Source organism: Sciurus vulgaris (genome assembly GCF_902686455.1).
Source record: "Sciurus vulgaris genome assembly, chromosome: 11".
In the NCBI taxonomy this organism is placed as follows: domain Eukaryota; kingdom Metazoa; phylum Chordata; class Mammalia; order Rodentia; family Sciuridae; genus Sciurus; species Sciurus vulgaris.
The window spans coordinates 27,092,228-27,112,146 of NC_136472.1; the positions used below are offsets into that span (position 1 = coordinate 27,092,228).

General features: G+C 50.0%; 1 protein-coding gene across 2 annotated transcripts; it reads left to right on the top strand.

The window, feature by feature from the left end:
- Window positions 1-91: 91 nt before the first annotated feature.
- ARHGAP1 (Rho GTPase activating protein 1) lies at window positions 92-18,940 on the top strand. 2 transcript variants are annotated; one of them, XM_079105473.1, is made up of 13 exons: window positions 92-211; window positions 3,695-3,866; window positions 4,045-4,140; window positions 10,632-10,719; window positions 14,564-14,695; window positions 15,483-15,569; window positions 15,759-15,857; window positions 16,175-16,282; window positions 16,365-16,441; window positions 16,639-16,716; window positions 17,203-17,331; window positions 17,522-17,625; window positions 17,752-18,940. In XM_079105473.1, exons 2-13 carry the CDS (start codon window positions 3,731-3,733, stop codon window positions 17,938-17,940), a joined length of 1,323 nt encoding a protein of 440 aa, XP_078961599.1. In that variant the 5' UTR covers window positions 92-211; window positions 3,695-3,730; the 3' UTR covers window positions 17,941-18,940. The 2 variants fall into 2 exon arrangements, with proteins under 2 accessions (XP_078961599.1, XP_078961598.1); XM_079105472.1 differs by having other exon boundaries at window positions 100-245.
- The last annotated feature ends 979 nt before the right edge of the window (window positions 18,941-19,919 follow it).

A 19,919-nucleotide genomic window follows, 5' to 3' on the forward strand; every position in this document is an offset into this window, starting at 1 on the left:
GGCATTTAGGCGGGCAATGTGGAGAAGTGGGCGGGGGGCTCCAAGGACCATATTTAAATCGGGCAGCGAAACCGGAAGCTGGTTGGAGGTGGTGGCGGAAGTGGTTGGGGAGTGAGGAGGCGACCCGAAGGGGGCGGTTCCCGTTCCTCAGCGGAGCCGGATGTTTGCCGAGCTTTGACAGGCGTGGCAGAGGGAGCAGTACCCGAGCGCGGTGAGCTGCGGGGCTCCGGGTCTCTCTGGGTCCGGTTACGGGAACAGAAAGACCTGACCTGGTCTTCTGGAAGGGATGGAGTCCGGGTAGGAAGGACCCGAGCAGATCTAAGGAAGGAAAGTTGGGGTTGGAATTGGGCCTGGGGGCCTGGGCTTTCCGCTTCGGGGTTTTCTGCCCCACTTTGGCGCCTGCTGGAAGAAGACAGCCTCTTTCGCTGACTTCTTCCTGCTCTCCCCAGGGCAGAGGCCAGGGCCAGATCTCTACCTTTGAGCAAGCCCGTGAGAGGGGGAGAAGCCTCCCTGATCCCATTTGGCGAAGCATTAAGAACGAGAAATTTGGGGGAAGTGTTCCACCCTGCTTTCATCTCACTTTCTAATTTGTGAAATGAGTTAATTACACTCAGTCCAGATTTTAAAAAACTCAATGCAAATGTGATTGTGGTTTAGGGTCTTGTTATTGTAATGGGGTGAGATATGCGTTTTTCTAATTCTGGAGCTATAACTAGTAGGCCAATGCAAAACGAGGAAAAATGATTTCAAGTTTCTATCTCTGGTCGGCATAAAGGGAAGATTAATGGAGAAGAGATTTTTAGTTGCTTTTTTTGAACCTTGAGAATTGCATGAATGAATTGTTTAGTGATTCCCTTTCACCAAGAGACTATCTCAGAGAGCTATTAAAATCTTGCCCCTCCGCCAGGGTTGTAGCTCAGTGGCAGAGGGCTTGCCTAGCATGTGTGAGGCACTGGGTTCGATTCTCAGCACCACATAAAATAAATAAATAAAATAAAGGTCCATTGACAAACTAAAAAATGTTTTAAAAAATCTTGCCTCTGTAAGTTGTATGACTTTCAGCAATTTGCTTATTTTTTTCTGCTTCTCACTTTCTTGTTACTGTAAAATGGGCCCAGTAAAATTGGCTCAGTAGTACATGCTGGACCAGTGCTGTTTTGAAGTTAATAGCTTGTGTCCAATTCATGTCCCTCAACCATGTTCCCTTCTCCACTTAGGAAAATAATTCATTCATTATGTAATTCAGCTAATGACTGAGCACCTGCCATGTGCCAGGCATTATTATGAATAGGTTTTTTGTTTGCTTCTGTGGTACTGGGAATGGAAACCAGGGCCTTGTGTATGCTAGGCAGGTGCTCTACCACTGAGCTGCGTCCCAGACTTTGAGTAGGTTCTTAAACAGTGATTCTCAGAGGGTTTGTGGACCCCTTAAAATTTTATGTAGGTTTCCATACATCTGCTGACCGGTTTTTTTTTTTTTTTTTTGGGGGGGGGGGGAGTCCACAAATGTCATAATTTTGGACCACCATTTACCAAAAGTTAAAACCCCTACCTAAAGTGGATTCTAAAATATTTGGGTTTATCTGTTGCAAAGGGAAAATTGATCTCAAGAGTGAGACGTATTTTGCACAGAATGGAAAAGGATTTGCCATTCGTTTTTATCTTAGGCAGCCAGTGTACATCATTTCCACTACTTTATCTTAGAGTTTTCTTTCACTGGCTTTCCTTGCTTTCCTGCTTTTTGGAGCTAAACTTCTGGGCTCAGAGAATGCAACAGCTGTATGTTGGAGAGGGGGGAAGGGAGGTTGGTATGGCATGAAGGTGGGAACCATTGTGATTAATTATGATGAAAAGGAGATTACATGGGGAATTGAGGAGGTCAAGTTCAGAAGAATTTGAGGAGGGAGTAATTGGAAAAGAAGTGGAGTTCAAGTTCAGCTTCCTGTTAGATGGTGTCCTCACTCCTTCACATATAGCTCAGCCCCCTAGCTGTTACTTCTAATCCTGTTGTTCACTTGAGCACAAGTATTTCTTAGCACTGGGGAATTTTTTCTGGGAGGACCTTAGCTTCACAGATGAGGATATTAGGCACAGGATTTTTGCACTCATTGACTTAGGCAGGACAACCCCAATCTCCATGTAACTTGATTCCTTGCTTTTCCCATCATATCAAGCGTACTGTGTGCAGAAGGATTTCTCCTGAATAACTGTTAGTGATGATGGAGCCCCTGGGGCTGAAAGGATGGAGAAAATGCTCGGGCCCAGAGGGTTTTGCTTTGAGCTAGATTTTGTCCCTCTCATTCAGTTATGGGCCCCTGTTAGGAACCAGCCCACAGCCTCCTGGTTGAATGGGGAGGAGCACGTAGATGAATCAGGTGAATCTCTCAAGACTGAGGATGGCCTACTTTGGAGGGCTGAGGGCTGGGGAGCTGGGCATAAGAGTAGGGTTCAAGAGTGCTCACTGAGAGAATATGGATAAAGTCAGGGGAGAGGGAGAGAGAAAAAAAAAGAAGAGGACTCTGGCCCTTTGACTGGGAGCTTGAAACAGCTTTTTCCACTGACTCAGCTTGGTTGCCCTGGTAACGGGGTGGTTGTTGCTAGGCACAGGGAGCGGGCTCACCATCCAGAGTCCTTGGCTGTGAAGTGTGAGGGATGTTGTCATGTCACCTCAGAGCCCAGTCTGTGGATCGGGATGACAGCTCTCTCCTTCCTACCCACCCCCAAGTTCTATCTAGTCTCCTTATCTGTGCTGCTGATTCTCTGACCATATATGTCATTTTTTTTTTTGGGCTCCAGGAATGCAGCAGCCCTGAGAGCAACCTCTTTTAGGGTTGGACAAATGGGTTGAATTTAAAGCCCTCCCTCACCCATCTGGTGAGCTTTCGGTGGGAGCTGGAGGTGATTCCTATAGGACTGAGGGCAGAGGGTACCATCTACTATAACCAGGTCCCAGACTGGGGAAACCTGTTTCAGTGTCACCTCTTATTCCTCCCTCCTACTTGTTTGTCCTTGACCTACCTTGGCACTCCAGTTATCACTAACTACTCCCTTTCCCTTCCTCCATTTCTTCTGGTAGTCTGTCAACCTTCCTACCTTGAAAGTGGTATGCAAAGCCTCTCACAGGTCTTAATATGGAGACCTGCAGATTTGTCTACTGGGATTGGCAGGCAGATTCCATCCCTGTTGTTGGTTCCTGTTGTGGGGGCAAACTTAGCTGGGCTGTTCAGCCATCGTTCTTTGTTCTGGGACCTTGTCATCTCTGGCCAATGGGGAGGGGTGGAGAAGACAGGACACAGCCAGCTGTTTTCATACATGTCCTTTGGATCTAAATCCTTAGAATTCCTTAGATTCTTGTAACATCCACCGTGTAACTGCTGGGACCACGGAGCAGAGACCTCTACCCTCTGCAGCTAGGACTGCACCTCCAGGCCAGCTGTGTGGTAGGCAGCTCAGGACCTGGCATGGATCTTCCTATTCAGCTGAGGACCTGAGAGGAGGGTGCCAAGCTGTGCCATCCTCTGCCCCAGCTGCCTTTCCTGACAAATTCTCCATGGAACTCTTGGCAAGATGAGGAGTGATAGGGGCCCTACAAGGGAGCCAGGAGAAGGAAGATGGGGCAAGAGGGCTTGCAATAAAAATTATGGCAGGTTAAAAAAAGGGGGTTAGTGACCCTCCATCTTTTTACCTCTTCCAGGTTTGCCTTCAGGTTCTGCCACAAGGGACAGACTTGATGATGGATCCACTCTCAGAACTGCAGGATGACCTGACCCTCGATGACACCAGCCAGGCTCTGAACCAGCTGAAGTTGGCCTCCATTGATGAGAAGAACTGGCCCTCAGATGAAATGCCAGACTTTCCCAAGTCAGGTGGGCACTCCCCCTCCTGCCGAAGGGAGAGCCTAGTGGGGCAGCGTGGGAGCAAGCAGACAGCCCAGGGTTGGGCCAGGAAAACAAGCCTTCCTGAGGGGAGGGCCAGCAAAGATGCATTGGGGAAAGCACTGTATCAGCCACCTGGATATGTCCCCTGATTATGTCATTTATCCAGATGACTCCAAAAGCAGCTCCCCGGAACCAGTCACACACCTGAAGTGGGATGACCCTTACTACGACATCGCTCGGCACCAGATTGTGGAGGTGGCAGGTGAGCACTGCACTTGTTTCCTCATAATCTGTGCTCCTGCTCCTCTCCCATACCATAAGGGAGAGGTCTCGGGGGCATGTTGGTGTCCCCAGACCTTGGAGCTCCTCAGCACATGTACCTTTCTTTAAAAAGCACAGACTTGATTGTGATTGCCACTTGATAGGTTCACCCATTACGGCTTCCTGATCTGTGATCCTCTTGTTTCCGTTTGCAGATGATATGTGGGAGGCAATATGGCCTAGTAGCTTTGAAGTCAGAGAGTGCTGGGTTTGATCTCCAGCTCTGCTTTCTGAGCTCTTCCTCATTGGGTCTCTGAAAGGATTACAATGATGAATGTATGTCAGGGCTTAGTGCTGAGTTAGCGCATAGTTGGCCCTGAGTAAGTGGCCTTGCCTTTTCCCTTATTCCATCCCCTTTCTTCCCCTTTCTTCCCCTTGACCCTGAGGTCAACTTTTCCTCCTCATCAGTTTTTGGAGGGGAGCGGGCGTACCAGTCCCTCCTGGGAAACCATACCTCCAAGGATGTCTGCAATGGACAGAGCTTCCTTCCAGAAGTGTAGGTTAACATGGCTCCCTGGAGTTTCAGGTTCCTGGCAGATGTGTACCCTGCCTTGAATGGGTGCAGAGCCCCACTTGGGTCTCTGCCTCAGGAACCTTCCTCCTTCCTGTGCATAAGGCAGGACTCAGAAGAAACCTGGAGCAATAGGTAGTGAGTCATGGGTAAACTGGCTCCTGTCCTCAGGGTCCCACTGCTAGAAGAGGCAACCTTTCTTTTTTTTTTTTTTTTTTTTTTAATTTATTTTTATTGTAAACACATGGGATACATATTGTTTCTGTTTGTACATGGAGTAACAGCATACCATTTTTGAGGCTAGGCAGCTACAAGCAAGCGTGACAGCTTAGCCCCTGCTCTAAGAGAGTCATGTAGATTGCAGCCCCTGAAGTCCAGAGTGGTACTGATGGATGGACCCTGGGAGGAGCCCCATGCCTGGAGGCACTGGCCCTGGGGAAGCAGCAGGGAGCTCCAGCCCTCTGAACGCTGGGCTGAAGAGGGGTGGGACAGTTGAATGGGTTGCTCCTAAAGTGTTTGTGTTGCTTGCCTGGGTCTGGGTTGGGGACCTTGACCCTGACCTCTCTCACACTTGCAGAAGCAAGGCTGAGAGTTTCTTCCTGACCTGCTCCTGACCTGGGCCCAGGAGAGTCCCCCTGTGAACCTGAATGCAATGTGGGGATTCCAGTGTGAAGGAGTCTGCCTTGACAGCCTCCTGGCCTGTGTGATTAAGTCATAAGGCAGAGCTGGAGGAAGCTGCCCATCCCATCTCCACAAGCGTCCCCTTGTTCCCCACCCAGCAGAGCTGCAGCATTTTTCTGTTTCCCCAGGGTTTGACGAGCCTGAGGGGGCCCAGTCAGGTAGGTGTTAGTCCTGGTTCTCTGTGCTTGGCCTCTCTGGGCTCTGGCCTCTGGGACTGTTGATCAGGAAGGGCTCTTGGTGAAGGCTAGTGGGGCTAGCTTAATTGCAGCCCCACTCTGGGAAACTGGGAGCTAGTGGTGCCTGGGAGCCAGAAATAGCAGAATTTATGGGAAGCATGATAGGATGGAGGCTGTGTGGGGACACACACAGAGCCCAAAGAGATGGCGCTCCAGGGACAGAGGGGCCTTGTCCATATCTGGCCTGGCCCCTGGGTGGTGGTGTCCCCATGCGCATGCCTCTCTGATTGGTGAGAGTAATTTGGATTGGCTTTGTCCAAGTGAGACTGGTTCAATGAGCCCACAGTGATGTCCCTGGCACTAGAAACCAGAGAAAGAGTCCATGCAGGAGGGATGAGTGGGCTGTGTCCCCAGCTCCTCTGCAGCCTCTGTTGTCCCTGATAGCAGTGGCTATCGTGCTCCCCAGTCAAATTTGGCTCAGTGCCAGTGGGTTCTTTCCAGTGGTGTGCTGGTAAATGTTTAACAGGAGGCTCTCTGGAAAAGGGGGAAAAAAGACCATTATTTGAAGCATTTGCAGTTTCTGTCACAGCTGGTTTCAAGCTACCAACATAGTATCAACTGGCTTGCAGAATTCCTGACAATTTAATAAATGTGTGTCTCCAGCACACCTTCAACTGCCAGTCCTAGCCCCTGCCTAGTGTCCTTGGCCTGCTCTGCAGGTTGTGGGTGCCAGGGCTGGTCCAGCAGTGCCTAGAATACCTGCCGGAGGAGCCGTCCTGTTGCTGATTTACACCCAGGCCACCCTGGGAGAGTCCTGACTGGTATCTGGGGAATGCAGAGGCCTCACTCTTGGGGCCTCATCTTGCTTTCCACACACCCATGCCTCTCCTTGTTGAGCTCTTTCCCCTGGTTCTCTGGAGACAGCAAAACTGCCAGCCTAGCCTCTCCCTTAAGTCTCCAGGACAGAAGCTGGTTGGAGTGTTCTGTGCCTCTTCATGGCTTCTTGCAGCAGCAGCAGCAGCTGCCATGCCTGCTGCCAAGCTCCAGGCCACCCAAAGACTTGGGTGGTAGATCCTGCTTTAGGGATGAGAGGGCAGGAGCTAGATTCTCAGGTTGCCTCTACTCTCATTCCTTCCCTGTCTGGGAGTTTCAACATTGGACTCCTCACTGTACTGTAGCTGTCCTCCATCTCTACCTGCTTCCTTGCTTCATTAATGTGAGTTCCTAGAACAATATCACTGAATTCTGGAACCAGCCTTGGAGTCAGTATTGAGTACCCAGTGTGGAAAAACCCACATTCCCTCCCTTAGGAAGCTTATAGTCTAGGCCTGGGGGTGTAACTGAGTGGTAGAACATTTACCTAGCATGTGCAAGGCCCTGAATTTGATCCCCAGCAAAAAAAAAAAAAAAAAGAATTTACACTTTAGTGAAGTCATTCTTAAAACTGGTCGCAGCCCTCTTGAGACTTTGAAAGGTATCCTCAGGGTAGGTAACTCTCTAGAAAAAGTATGCATGTGCTTGTGATAGTTTTCATATAACATCAGGGAGTTGGTGGATCTGCTGAGCACATTGGTGGAGCCCTGGTTGAGAGCCTAAAGCCTCTCATTTCAGGTGCTATGACCCACTGAGAGAGGGAACCACAGGCCTCTGAGCCTCACCCCAACTGCTTCCTTAACCACTCACTAGCTCTTAACATTCCAGAGCCATGAGAGCTCACAACTTTCTGCCCCAACTCCTCAAATCTGCCAGACAGTGAGGGCTATCTTATTAATTGGGGTAGGGGACAATCTCTTGGAAGCCCCTACGCTATCCCCAGAATTTCCTTTCTTATTCTAGGAATTTCCTCTGCTTAAGTGGGAAGATAGAGTGCCTTGTCTTCACAGGCTCCTGGTGGGAGACCCAGGGCTTTCTGAAGCTCCAGATTGTGTGACTAGGCTGCTAGTCTAACCCTGGTCCCTGTCCCCTGTCCCTCTGTTCTTCCTCCTTCATGCTAGAGCTGGTGAGAAGTAAATTGGAGCCAGCACATAGCCCCAGAACCACTCCAGCACATGAGGGTCTAGGCTAGGTACAGAAGAGAGAAGGTGGCACCTGGGCCTTCAGAGTTGATGTGCTGCTGGAAGGAGCTGTACTTCCTCTTCACACTGGCATACTGAGGATTCTCTGCCTGTTAGTCGGGAGAAATTCTGTCCCAGGCTTTGGGAAACTCACTGTCTAACACAGTCTTAACCTGTAACCTAAACATGGATAGGTTTCAGAAATGAAACTGTGTTCCACGTTCCAGTGACCTGGGACTTTGTGCAGGCTTCCAGCACTTACTGAATACCTGCCACATGCTGGATCGGCACTAGAGATTTAAGGTCGAACCAGACACAGTTCTTGTCTTCTCCCTACTCAGGAACCAGGAGACAGGTGCTGTATGAACAGTTATATGAGAGCATCAAAGTGTCATGACAGAGGTTGTGCTGGGAGCCATGAAGAGGGGAAGCTAACCTGTCTGGGGGAAGGAGGGAAGGATGTAGGCTTCAGGGAGGAGATTAGATTGAGTGTCCAGGGGTCATAGGAGTTAACTGAAAGAACTGTCTGGTATGAAAAACAGCAGAAGCTGAACCCAGCCTGGCGTAGACAGGCTTAATGCCTCTGGGTTGGAGGAGTGTGTAGTATGAGTGTGGAGTCCAGAGAGTCCTATGAGCGATTTTCAGGGACATTTATAGGACCAGTACCATGGAATATATCTGGAGTTGGATTCAAGAGGAAAAGAGAATTCAGTGCCATAGTGTTGGGGGCAGATAGGTGTTTATAAACCCCACAGCTAGATATTGGGTAGGTTGGAGGCACAGGGTTGGAAGCATGTTTCAGGGCTTGGTGGCCTCAAACAGTGACCCAGGAAATTCTTAGAGGGTACTGGCTGGGACTTTCAGGGCCCAGAGAGCCAGGCTGTACTTTGGGTAGAAACAGGAATGGTCAGGGACTGATACAGGGACTGTGACTGTCAGATTGCTGGGAGTGAGGTTCCAAATCAGGTCAGAGCACCAGGCTGCACAGCCAGCATGGACAGGGCTGCCCTGGTCATATTCTGGAAACCTCCTTCCACCCTCTAGGGAGCCCTGCCTCAACACTAGGGCAAAGGTAGAGGGTGTTGGCCATTCTGCAGCAGCACTGACTCCTGGCCTCCACCATGGACCAGGAGGGGTCAGCAGGATCATGGCTTGTTAAATATGGGGAGACACTCGGGTGAAGGTAGCTGTCCTTAGTCCTCAGAGGTAGATGTGGAAGGGTAGAATTTCCCTTCTTATTCTAGGAATTTCCTCTGCTTAGAGTGGGAAGATAGAGTGCCTTGTCTTCACAGGCTCCTGTGAAGACATTAATGGCCCCATCAGCTGTTCTGGGGGCCCCTGACCCATGTTAACCCTGAGGAGCATCTCACTTTGGGGACAGTAGCATATGTCTCAGGAACTTCCTGGCTTTGTGATGGATCCAGGTGGTCAGACCATCAAACTGTTTGTTGGCAAACATCCCTGAGTGAACACATTACCAGAGGTTTATACACTCCTCTGAACTCCATGTTCTTTAGATTCTTTTTTTTTTTTTTTTTTTTTTTTTAGTTATAGATGGACACCGTACCTTTATTTTATTTATTTATTTTTATGTGGTGCTGAGGATCAAACCCAGTGCCTCATATGTGCCAGGCAAGCACTCTAACACTGAGCCACAACCCCAGCCCCTGTAGATTATTTGATGTAAAAGGATATAATTTTTAGAAGTATGCAGAGGTCAGTCAGAGCCAAGGGTGATCAGTCATTCTAGTAGTATAATCAGAACTTGTTGTCAGTGGTTAAAAGTGAGACATGACCATTAAGTAACCAGGTTCATTTCCTCTGTGGCCTCAGACTTCCTGAGAAGGTGGCTTTAAGAGATTTTCTAGATACTTGTGGCTCAGAGTGGCTGCTTAAGTGCAGACAAATTTCAAGATGACTGTTTGGCAAGATAATAAATGCTTTAGTGAATGTGAGCTTTTAAATTGAGGTAAAATTTATATAACAAAATCAATCATTTTGCCGGCCCTGGTGGTGCACACTTGTTGCAATCCCAGCAGCTCTGGAGGCTGAAACAGGAGGATCACAAGTTCAAAGCTAATGTCAGCAACTTAGCAAGGCCCTAAGCATCTTAGTGAGACCCTGTTTCACAATAAAAAGAGGGCTGGGGATGTGGCTTAGTTGTTAAGCACCCCTGGGTTCAATCCCTGGTACCAAAAACAAAAACCACAAAAAAAACCCCAAATCAGTCATTTTAAAGTGTACAGTTTGCAGGTATTTAGTATATTGACAATGTGTGCAGCTGATTCCAGAACATTCTCATCACATGTGCTTGTAGCAACCCTGTGCCTGTTAAGCAGTCCTTCCCCACCTCCACTCCCAGTACCTGGAAACCACTAATTTGCTTTCTGTCTTCAGGAATTTACATATTGTAGATAACTCATAAATGGAATCATACAGTAGGTGCCTGTTTGTGTCTGACTGCTTTCACTTAGCATGTTTTCAGGGTTCATCCATATTAGCATACATCAGAACCTCCTTTTTTTTTTTTTTTTTTTTTTTTTATGGCCAATGTTCTATTGCATGGATATACCACATTTTCTCTATCCATTCACCCATTGGTGGGCATTTGGGTTGTTTCCTCCAGGCATTACTTTTTTAAAAAGTGATGTTGTTTTTTGTATCCTGGCTCACTGACCCTGAAAGAAACCAGTCCCTCTTTTTTCACTGGCGCGCCCTTGAGTGCAGGCACTGCCCAGAGGAAGTGCACATGGGTCGCTCAGGCCCATTATTGGTACAGGTCTCCAGGCTAGCACCTCTGTGTTCCTCATCCACATTCTTTTTTTTGTTTGTTTTTTAACCTTTATTTACTTATTTATTTGTTTGTGGTGCTGAGGATTGAACCCAGTGCCTCACACATGCCAGGCGAGAGTAGTCTACCGCTCAGCCCCAGCCCCAGCCCCAGCCCCAGCCCCAGGCCCATTCTTTTGGTTCATTCAAGCCACCAGGCTCCATCTTTCTTCATACCTAGGAGATGACAAGTATGGGCGGAAGATCATCATGTTTAGTGCCTGTCGGATGCCCCCTAGCCACCAGTTGGACCACAGCAAGCTCCTGGGGTGAGTACCATAGGGAAGGGGCATGGGACCTTTGCCCAGACCCTCAGGTAGCCTACAGTCATTTCCTTACTGTCTCTCCCTGCCTGGGGGACTGTGCCACCTCCCTTAATGCCTCCCCTCTTCCTATGAGGAGCTGTTTTATATCTGTGGGAGAGTAGGAGTCAGACCTCAATTCTAGTCACAGAAACCATCTGTGACCTTGGCAAGTGTCTTTGAGCCTCATTTTCTCATCTTTCCAGGGGAGTAGTCATCCAGTCTTCCTTCTTTATGGGGTGAGATACTGCATGTGAAAATGTCTCAAAAAATAAAATACCACCAAATTATTATAATTATATGGTGTTTCTTATGTGGTTGTGATAGTTGGTCATCTATATTCATAATTAGTGTAATCTTATTTGGTGCCATATTTGGTGCCAGTGCTTTCTGTATCTAGGTGGGTTCTCCTAGTCAGATAGGCAAAACAGACATCTTCAAGTGCAAGTTCATAGGCTGGTTGAAGTCAACATGTGGCAGTTGTTGTTCTGATAACCGTTCACTCTCGAGCCAGCGCGGGGCCCATGTTGGGGACCAGCACAGTCAGGGGCACCCATGGAAGCAGGGCAGTACCTGACCTCCTCCTGCCTTTTCTCTGTGCAGAGTGACCATCTTGTACTTCTTTCCTGGCCCGTTTAAAGCACTCCCTAAATGTAACACTTCTGTACTGCCTAATAGCAGTTAGAGCTCATTGAGGTCCCAAATGGGTGTGTGGGGGAATGGAATGCAGGGGGCATGGGGACAAGCCCAGAGTGCCACAGCAGAAGGGGGCAAGGACCCAAGTTTGGAGTCTCAGCTAGTCCCTGGTAAGCCAAGGCCAGGGGCTGAGTCCCTCCAGTGTCTGTGAATTCTTTCTCTCTGGCCTTCTGACTTCCTCCCACCATTCCTCAGGGGAGGCAGGCAGAGTCTTGTCCAGGCCCACCACGTGGCCAGCCAGGAATAGCCAAGGAGCTCAGCCTCAGGGCGGCTGAGTCACATGCCCTCCTCTCTAGCTTTTTCAACATCTCTGATGTACTAGGTGATAGACTGATGGCCAGATAATAGTCCTAGTGGGAGGAAGTCATAGGATAGGGATGGGAAAGACCTAGTTCTCAGGAGACAGCTTGCTGAGGGAAGTACATCCACTCTGGAGCTTCCTCTAGATTCAGGAAACCCTGTGCCATTCCCTGCTGTGGGCCCTCCATTCCTTGCCAGGCAGGTAGGTACACACATGTGCATGGGCAGAGACACACCACACACACACACACACACACACACACACACACACACACACACACACACACACACACACACACACACACACACACGCACACACAGAGCCTGGTCATAGTGCTGAGTGTAGAGGCTCTTCCACCGTGGATCAGGCTGTCCTGTTTTCAGTCAAATTACCTTAGACTTGACTTTTCCCAGCTCCTCAGCTAGATCTGGGGTGTTGAAATGGAAAATGGCTGCAGCTTAGAATCAGTAGGTCAGTTAAACTTCACTTGCCTCCTACTAGGATGTGCTTTGGGACAGGTTTCTTCCAGGCCCTATAAAAATGAGAATATGGGTCTGGGGTTGGAGCTCAGTGGTACAGTGCTAGCCTAGCACCCAGTACCCAGAAAGTGGGGGGAAAAAAAAAAAGAATTGCATCCCCCTTACAGGGTTGTGTGAGCAGTACTAAGATAACATACATGAAACGTCATAATGTCATTGTGTACATTTCACAGTATTACTATTTTAAGAGGTTGGGAAAATGTAAGTAGCTATAAAGAAAAAAAAAGACAAGTATGAAGAAACAAAGTCTCCCACAACCTACCACCCGGAGAGAAAAACCACTCTTAATAGTTTGTGATATTCACTTCCTACTTTTTTTTCTATAACATGTGGAACTCTTTGGTTAGTTTTGTATCTTATATGATGTTTTTCTCTTCTGGGCACTAAACTTTCCTCAAAGGTATCCTTCTAAAAATATTTATTGACATTTAACCCCATGCAGAAAAGAGAACAAATTGTAAGTGTGCTACATGATTTTTTGTTCGTTTGTTATGGGGTCTCACTGTGTTGCTCAGGCTGCCCTCAAACTCCTGGTCTCAAATGATCCTCCTGCCTCAACCTCCCAAGTAGCTGGGACTAGGTGCCACCCTATCCAACTTACATTTAATGTTAAAAACTGAACACACCCATGTCACCCACACCCCAGAAACCTCCCTTTGTCCTTTTGTCTCTACCTCAAACAGTAGCCACTGTTCCGACATTGGACTTCACAAATTAGTCCTGTTTGCAGAAACATCCTGTGAGGTATTATATTTATAGATGTCACATGATTTCTTTAACCAATTCCCTGATGTTGGACAGCTTGCCCCCCCCCCCCCATCATAAAAGTCTGGGATGAAAGATTTCTACAAAAATGTTTCTGTTCATCTCAGAACAGAAACAAATTTATCCTTAAATTCCTGGACAGACTTTTACAGGTTTGAAGAGTATGAACATGTTATAGATTCTGATAAACATCACTTCATTATTTATCCAAAATTTAATGACATCTATCAGTGGATGAGAAAGAATGTCCATTTTCAATATAGTTTAGCTGTTTCCATAGTTGCAAAATGCTATCCTTTTAAGTGACAGCACTTTGTAAACTGCAAAGTGCTCACTGTGGGTACAGGGCAAATTATTTGTACTTAAAATGACTGGAATCAGTAATAATCCAGCATTAGCCACATTTCATGCCTGCTTGTGCTGGTCCAGCCCAGCACCCAAGGACCAGTATTTAGGTTGCCCTCTCTGGGTAGATCAAGTCATATCTGGCACTTGGTCAAATCCTTGGGCACTTGCCCAGGCATTTTCTCTCTACTCCACCTCTTCAATGTCCTTAGCATTGGGCCTGCCCAGTCTGGAGTGGCGTCCCTACTGGAGCCTCAGAGCTGGTTGGCCAACCAGAAAGAGGACTTTACACTGGATTCCCCTCCCTTTCTTGAATCATTCCATCTTTTCTTGTTCATTCCATGCATACTTCTCTGCATGCTTAAGGTCGCGTGTGTATGTGTGTGTGTTTGGGTAGTAGATACTGTGTTATGTGTGTAGGGAACCTGAGATGTGTCTCTTTGGTCCGCTAACAGCTTCATAACTAGAGCTGAGGATCTTCTAGCCACCTCTGTTGCCTCTCATAGGCACAGTGTTTTATAGCCTGTGCTGGAATTCACAAGTAAAAGGCAGAGCTATCCCAAGGTCAAGAATGCAGACTTTGGAGTTGGACATGTCACCTCCAGCCTCCACCGCAAGCTGTGTGACTTGGATAAGCACTTGACCTCTGTTCCTTGCCCTCATTTGTAGATGATAATATCAGCTTCCGTTGTTATGAGAAAGGAATGAGGCGGTGTATGCGAAGTGCTTGGCATACCCCAGAAGCTTAGCTTGCTGAACAGGGACTCTTGTCATTATTACTGACTCAGGCCATCCTCTGAGGGAAATGTCATTCCCTATTGACTGCAGGTAGGCAAGAGGGCCCAGATTTTTTGAATTCTGGTCAGTGCTGATTGAGAGCTATTGGGCTGGGGGCATAGCTCAGTGGTCAAGTACTTGCCTAGCATCCATGAGGCCCTGGGTGCGAGCCAGCACCACCATAGAGAAGAGGAGCACTGTTGTCATTATTCTCCAGCCTGGCCCGGCCACTACCCTCTGCCTCCCCTCAGTGACTGATTATGCAGCCAGAATAGCTTGGCTCGTGGGGTGGATGTGGTGCCAGCAGCAGACGCCCAGGACACTGGTTTCTGTCTTAACCTGGGCCACACTGTGTGCAGGTCAGATCTGAGCCGTTTTCCCCTTGAAGGTACCTGAAGCACACACTGGACCAGTATGTGGAGAGCGACTACACACTGCTGTACCTGCACCACGGTCTGACCAGCGACAACAAGCCCTCCCTCAGCTGGCTGCGGGATGCCTACCGGGAGTTTGACCGAAAGTGGGTTGGGGCCTGGGACTGGTGGCTCTGGAGGCCACCTGCACTTGGGCAGGAGATTATTGTGTGCCAGTGGGAGGTGGGGCCCCACCCTGGGTAAACAGAATCTGTAGTCAGAGGGCCATGGCTTAAATCCCAGTTCCTCTACCTCCTTATTCTGTGACCTTTCATGTTATTTAACCTCTCTGAGCCTCTCCTCCTCCTCCTCCTCCTCTTCTCCTTCTCCTCCTTCTTCTTCTTCTTCTTTTTTTTTTTTTTTTTTAACTAGGAATTGAACCCAGGGGCACTTAACCATCGAGCCACATCCCCAGCCCCCTTTTTATATTTTATTAGAGACAGAGTCTCATTGAGTTCCTCAGGGTGTTACTGAGTTGCTGAGACTGGGTTTGAACTTGTGATTCTCCTGCCACAGCTTCCCACGTCAATGGGATGAAGAGCCTCTTGTTTTCTAATCTGCAAAATGAGGCAACAGTGACACTTATCTCAAGTGCCTACCATGAGTAGTCAAATCAGAAACTGTCCATTAAGAACCCCATCTGACCAGATATGGTGGAGCATGCCTGTGATCCCAGTGATTTAGGAGACTGAGGCAGGAGGATTACAAGTTCAAGGTCAGCCCTAAGCAGCTGAGTGAGAACCTGTCTCAAAATGAGAATAGAAAGGCTGGGAATGTGGCTCAGTGAATAAGCAACCCTGGATTCAGTCCTTGAAAAAAACAATAAAAGAAACCAAAGTACCCCGTTTGTCTCTTACTCTGTCCTCACCTGAGTTCCCCATTCTTTCCCCACAGGTATAAGAAGAACATCAAAGCCCTGTACATTGTGCACCCGACCATGTTCATCAAAACCCTGCTTATCCTCTTCAAACCCCTCATTAGGTGAGCAGACCCCAGGAGGGCAGGTGGCCTTCCCATGTATCCCTTGTACCCCCAGTACATGCCCTGGGGGGCTGAGCACCTAGGGCAGACTGCTCAGGGCAAGGTCTTTTTCTGCTCTGAGTGGCAAAGCATGGATCAAAGGCCTGTGGGATGACACAGCCTGACTCAGACCCTTCCTTCCATTGGCAGCTTCAAGTTTGGGCGGAAGATTTTCTACGTGAATTACCTGAGTGAGCTGAGTGAGCATGTGAAGCTGGAACAGTTGGGGATCCCTCGCCAAGTGCTCAAGTGAGGCTGGGGACGGGCGGGTGGCAGGACGAGCTTGCCCCGGGCAGGGTGCCTGGAGGACCCAGGGTACTGGGAAGAGGCAAGTGTCATGATTCTGGGACAGCAGACAGGGTCAGAGCAAAAGCAAGCCCCATTTCTGTCACAAGATGTGACTGAATTTCTTTAAATGTCTGTTTTCTCATGTGTAGCATGAAGTCAGGTTGTGAGGATTAAATAAAATAATCCACGTAAAACTGCACAGTGAAGGCCTGATAAAGTTGGCTGTCAGGACTACAAAGCCAGAGGCCTGATCCCTGTCCCATCTGCCCTTCCCCCAGGTATGATGACTTCCTCAAATCCACACAGAAGAGCCCTGCAACAGCCCCCAAGCCCATGCCGCCACGACCACCCCTCCCCAACCAGCAGTTTGGGGTCTCATTGCAGCAGTGAGTACTGGAAAGGTGGGCAGGCCAGTGGTGCTGGGACCAGGCCAGGCTGCAGAGCCCCTCAATGCCCTTGTCCCCACAGCCTCCAGGAGAAGAACCCCGAGCAGGATCCCATTCCACTTGTGCTCAGGGAGACCATTGCCTACTTGCAGGCCCATGGTGAGTGCCAGGGCCCTCGCCACAGTCATGGGACCACTGACTTCCAAAATCACCCACCCCCAGTTGCCTCTGGGAGGCTGCTGGGCAGGGCTGAGGTCCACCCCCACTGACTCCACCGGAACCCCAAGGCTGAGAGTGGTCAGGAAGCTGTCCACTGCCCAGAGTGCTGAGACTCACCAGGCCCCACTGTTTCCCAGCTCTCACCACCGAGGGCATCTTCCGGAGGTCAGCCAACACCCAGGTTGTACGGGAGGTGCAGCAGAAGTACAACATGGGTGAGTGGTCCGGGCTGTGGGCCCGAGTCTGCCCAGACCCTGGGGGCGTAAGTGCAGGAGGACAGGGCCACATGTGTGACTTAGGGGAGTTCTCTGCTTTCAGCCGTGTTGTAAACAAGGGTCCCAGATTCTCTTCCTGTCAGAGGTTTATGTGGCATTTGGTGTCACTGCATAGGTCCCTCTTGTGCCTGGCTGTCCCAGGACTGCTGCCTCGGCTGTCAGACTCTGGGGCCCCTGGCTTGGGCTTGTTCAGAGGTGAGGGATAGCTGTGGTGTGGGGTGGGGGCCCGGTCCCCCCACATGCTCTGAATGTGCATCCCCTTGTCACAGAGGAAGAGAAAAGGCAGATGTAAGAGGTGGATCCTGAGAGGAGGGGACCTGTGCAGTGGCTAAGGGCAATGTGGGAAAGTGGGGCCCACCTGGCCTCCACATGGGCTGCTGGCCTTAGGCTGGTTCAAGTGATCTCCAGCCTGCCTCTCCCACCCAGGGCTGCCAGTGGACTTTGACCAGTACAACGAGCTGCACCTGCCAGCTGTCATCCTCAAGACCTTCCTTCGGGAGCTTCCAGAGCCCCTGCTAACCTTTGACCTCTACCCCCATGTTGTGGGTTTCCTCAGTGAGTTGCCCTCTTAGCCTGCATGTTTTCTGTCTGGTCTGGGGTTAAACTTGGGGTAGGTGTGTTTGACTATCCACCCACCACCTCCACCAGCAGGCTTGTGGGCCTGGGCCTCTCCCAAGAAGTCTGGCTGGGGTCTCCTCATTGGCCTGTCCCTGGTTCCCTGTGACCTAGGCCTGATATCTTGTAGACATTGATGAGAACCAGAGAGTGGAGGCGACTCAGCAGGTCCTCCAGACGCTACCTGAGGAGAACTACCAGGTGCTTCGCTTCCTGACTGCCTTCCTGGTGCAGGTGAGACCACCTCAGCCTCCACTGCTCACCTGGGGGTGTAGGGAGGGAGGAAGGGGAGCTGCAGTGTGGTTGGAACCAGGAGGCTCAACTGTGGCTTCCTGATGCAGTCCCCGATTCCCCCCACAGATTTCTGCGCACTCTGACCAGAACAAGATGACCAACACTAACCTGGCTGTCGTCTTTGGCCCTAACCTGCTATGGGCCAAGGATGCTGCCATCACCCTCAAGGCTATTAATCCCATCAACACTTTCACCAAGTTCCTCCTGGACCACCAAGGGGAGTTGTTCCCCAGCCCTGATGGCAAGGGACCCTGAGTCTAGCCGATCCCCCAAGCCCCTTCTCTGGTAGCTGCAGTTTGGACTCCTCCTCCTGGCTTCAGCCTCACGGAGCCTGGGGCTCCTGCCCAGGAAGTGGGTGAAACCCCAAGAGATGGAAGCTGGAGCTTGCTAACCGGGTGGCTCGTTCACCCGCTCTGTCCAGCCCTCCTCCTCACAGGCCCTGGAGGCTGTTACCCGGGGACGTTTTTCTTCGCCTTATTCTTCTCACTGCCTCTTTGGATGCCTGGGTTCTGCCAGGCACTCCAGAGTGGGGCTTGGCTCTTCCAGCTGGAGAAGGCCTGAACCCCTGTAATCCCTTTCCTGCCTGTTTCCCTGGCAACGTGGATGACAAAATCACTGCCGGCTGGGCTGGTAGCTGGGGCTGGTTCGCCCCTTGGCTTGCCCTGGCCACGCCGAGGCGCCTCTGAGTCTGGTCGCTCTGCTTTTTAGAAGTCCCACCGTATGTGGGCTGGATACAGGCACCTTGCACCTGTTCTTCGCCACCGACTCAGCCTTGGGTAGTTCCACAGCTAAGGAATGACAAGGCTGGATCTGCTCCCTGTTCTGCCTCCTGGGTCTGCCTTCCCCAAGCGGTACTGCCCCACAAGTCTTGACCTGCCAGGAATGGCAGCTTGGATGACAGGACAGAGTCCCAACATCCATTTTAGTGCCCACCCCAAAGAGTCCTAGTGTCGGGAGAATCAGTGACTCATGCCTTGCCTGTGCCCCCATGCACAGATTTGAGGACATAGGCTTTTGTGGACTGTATGTTGTGGAGTCACACTTGTCCCTGCTCTGGCCAGATGTGACTCGGTGCCTCAGAATACATGGTGGCTGCCTTGTCCAGCTGGGGACTCCTGGAAGGAGTAGGGTGGAGGCTCGAGTGACCATAGGAGGGGCAGAGATTTTGCTAATAGTTCAGCCCCTGCCAGGTGATCCACCAGTCTCCTGAGGGAGTGTGGAGTCCCGGTGTCCTGTTGTCTTTCAGAAAACCTGGCCCCCTCATTCCACTCCTTCCTAATGGACCCTGGGGACCTCATTCCTATAGCCTTATACCCCCATGGCAGGGAAACTCTGCAGTGACCCTGCCCCTACAGCCATGGCCAGGCAGGGCAGACCCTCTGCGAGCCATGTGGGGCTGGGCCAACCTCACTGGGCTGTGTCCCTAGGCCACTGGCAGATGAGGGCCTGGAACTGCTGCTGGTTCTGTCAGCCTGGGTTTCTAGCCTGGCCCAGGCGCGGGCTGTTCTGCTCTCTGCTCTTCTTTGTATATCAAGTGTTGCTCACAGCCCCATTTACTGGGGAGCCTTTTCGATCTGTCCTAACTTTCTTTGTCCCCTGCCCTGCTGGGCTGTACCTGGGGGGTGCTTGTACTGTGAATCAAGTGTTCACATTCACACCTGATGACTTTTGTGGCACCAATCATGTATTTCACCATTTGCACTTTTTATATTTCAATAAAAATGGAGATGAAAATCTGCCCACCAGGAAGTGAGGCCTGGAGGCTCAGTGTGATGTGGTGGTGGTGGAGGGACTTGGGAAACCCCCTCCCCAGCTTGTCTGCCCGCTTCTTCATCTGACTCAAGAGGCCAGCTTTCTGACCATCTTCCAGGCTGGGAAGTATCTTTAGTCACCTTCCACTCCTGCTCCCGCTGGTCTCCATATGCTGTATTCCTAGGCCTCCTCTGCTCCCAACTGGAGGGTACCAGAAGCTTGAGGGAACTTAGATTTATCTAAGGCAAACAAGGGAGAAAACTAGAGTGGGCTGTGGCAGACACTGGATGGGTTTTGAAGTCACACTAGGGTTTGAATTTTGGTTCCATCACTCGCCAGCTCTAACCCATGAAGAGGAACTGACCTCACCTCTGAGATTATTTTCATCAGAAAATGGTCCTGTGGTGTGTATGGTATGTAACAGAGTCTGTGCTCTTGACCGTGAGTGAAGTGACACTTTCAAGCTTGATGTGGCAGCTGGG